The sequence below is a fragment of the Lolium perenne genome, chromosome 6 (genome assembly GCF_019359855.2).
Source record: "Lolium perenne isolate Kyuss_39 chromosome 6, Kyuss_2.0, whole genome shotgun sequence".
Classification (NCBI taxonomy): domain Eukaryota; kingdom Viridiplantae; phylum Streptophyta; class Magnoliopsida; order Poales; family Poaceae; genus Lolium; species Lolium perenne.
The window spans coordinates 269,886,997-269,889,285 of NC_067249.2; the positions used below are offsets into that span (position 1 = coordinate 269,886,997).

General features: G+C 44.8%; 1 protein-coding gene across 1 annotated transcript; it reads left to right on the forward strand.

Annotated features, from left to right (window-relative positions):
• The first annotated feature begins 235 nt into the window (after positions 1–235).
• Positions 236–1,007, forward strand: LOC127326704 (pathogenesis-related protein 1-like). Its single transcript, XM_051353499.2, has 2 exons — positions 236–517; positions 605–1,007. The coding sequence occupies exons 1-2, from the start codon at positions 331–333 to the stop codon at positions 874–876; spliced, it is 459 nt and encodes a 152-aa protein (XP_051209459.1). The 5' UTR covers positions 236–330; the 3' UTR covers positions 877–1,007.
• The last annotated feature ends 1,282 nt before the right edge of the window (positions 1,008–2,289 follow it).

Genomic DNA, 2,289 nt, shown 5'->3' on the forward strand with positions numbered 1-2,289 from the left:
TGCTCATGTTTTGCTTTTCCTTTTTTATCTAGAGCGTCCATTCTTCTATTTCATTAATTTCTTGATTAATCTGTCCATGCATTTGTCCCTTTTAACTAAACATTGACCAGGCACAAAGCTTTCTAGAGTATGCTTTCAGGCCAACCGAGTGACAAACGGTGCCATCCAGTTTGAAAAAGACTCAATGGGCCTAGCTTCACCAACACATGCTTCATCTATTTAAAGCCATCGTTTCATCTCTCCAGGCAGCCTTCAGACATCACATCTACTATTGGTACAATAGTATCGGCTCACACCTTCAACACCCAGTTGTAGTTGATAATCACACAAATGGCCTCCACCAACAGCTGGACCCTCCAGCTCGAGTCGCAGGTGTCCGCGCCGCGCAAGTTCCGCGCCACCGTCATGGACTGGCATAATCTGGCGCCCAAGCTCGCCCCACACATCGTCGACAGCGCCCACCACGTTGAAGGAGATGGCGGCGTTGGGAGCGTCAGGCACTACAAATGTGGCTCAGGTACACATACCACACAGATGGTATAAATAAATGTCACATGCTGTCTGGCACACATGTTCAAATCATAACAAGTACTTGATCATGTAGCTGTGCCCTTCAACTCCATGAAGAAGAAGGTCGAATTTCTCGATGTGGACAAGTGCGAGTGCAAATACACCATCGAGTGTGACGGCGTTGAGACATCCACGTGGAACATCAAGATGAAGCCAACGGCTAACGGTGGGAGTGTGGCAACGGTGGAGTGCACATCCAAGGGCATGGAAGCGAAGGACATGATGCTCAAGGCCAAGGACTCTGCCGCCGAAATATTTAAGACTGTTGAGGCATATCTCATTGCCAACCCGGATGCCTACAACTAAGTCAGCAAAGAGGGATCATATGTAATAATGGTGATTTCTCCCCGATCGAATAAAACTAGTCCAACATCACTGGTATGCTACAGCAAGCTAGATGTGGACTTATGAAGTTAAATAAAAGGAAACTTTATGGACCTGTGTGTGTTTGTTTGAATCTTGTGTATCTTGCTTATGTATCTTCTTCATGGTTTTACACAAGACTAAAAGGAAGTATTTAAAATACATGACACTCTTATTTAAAATTAGTAGGTTTTTTCAAGACATAAAATTACGAAGATTACGAATCACGGTCCATCAGAAATAGTCGTTGAAAAATACATAGAAAATGCACCACTGATGACATGGAGCCCTACTTTGCTTGCCGATTCAACTCTTCAACTTATTCAAATGTTAAGTGAACAACAACTCTGTCAAAAAGGATAACAAGATAATAATAATACCGAAACAACACGTTCAAGAATGAGAAATAATAGGCAAGACCAATAAAATCATCACCAAAGTAGAAAAGATGTTGATCATCAAATATATATTATGGCGTATAAATTTACTTTTCTCCCTTGCACTAAGTTTTATATAGTCAAAGCACACCAAAGTCCAAGTACATCAAATCGGAAGTACTTGGGTATGGATGGGTTCACGAGATTCCAAGAAAAAATTATACTAGTCGAGAGCATCCAATGCAAAGAACGTATGCTTTCTTAGATGCGACTGAACAAAGGCTACTTGTCTAACTCACTCCCTCGTCATAAAACTATATTCCAATCCTGCACTTCAGGAACAACACGTCCGCGTCGATGTCATTATCCTGCACATCCTTGGACGTGCATTCCACCTTCGCCACACTCCCAACGTCCGTTGGCTTCATCTTGATGTTCCACGTGGACGTCTCAACATCGTCACACTCTATGGTGCACTAGTGGAAAACAGGCCTTTTGATCCGGGTGGTTAGGGCCTTTTGTCGCGGGCGGCCAGCCGCGACAAGCAAGGCGCGATAAAAGGGTGGCCTTTTATCCCGGGTCACTTACGACCCGCGACATAAGGTCCACCACGTGGCAGCCGCGGGGCGCGCAGGGCACAGGCCCTTTTGTCGCGGGCGGTATTACCACCCGCGACAAAAGGCCCTCTACGTGGCGCGCGCACAACGCTTCTGCTTTAGGGTTTGAGGGGTGCAGCACCCCTCCCCCCCGCCACCGACCGCCTGTTATTTCATTTTTTTCGTCCGAAAATAAAAGTTGCATATATTTGTACGCTACTAGAAGTTGTACACATTCATTCATTATATATATATATAGATCGATCAAACAAATATTGGAAGCAGAAGTCGATTCCCCTTACACATATTCGTAGGTTCCCTACATATATACATGGAGCTCACGATCGACAAACGGTACTAACGACCGTCTATTTGGAGGTAGA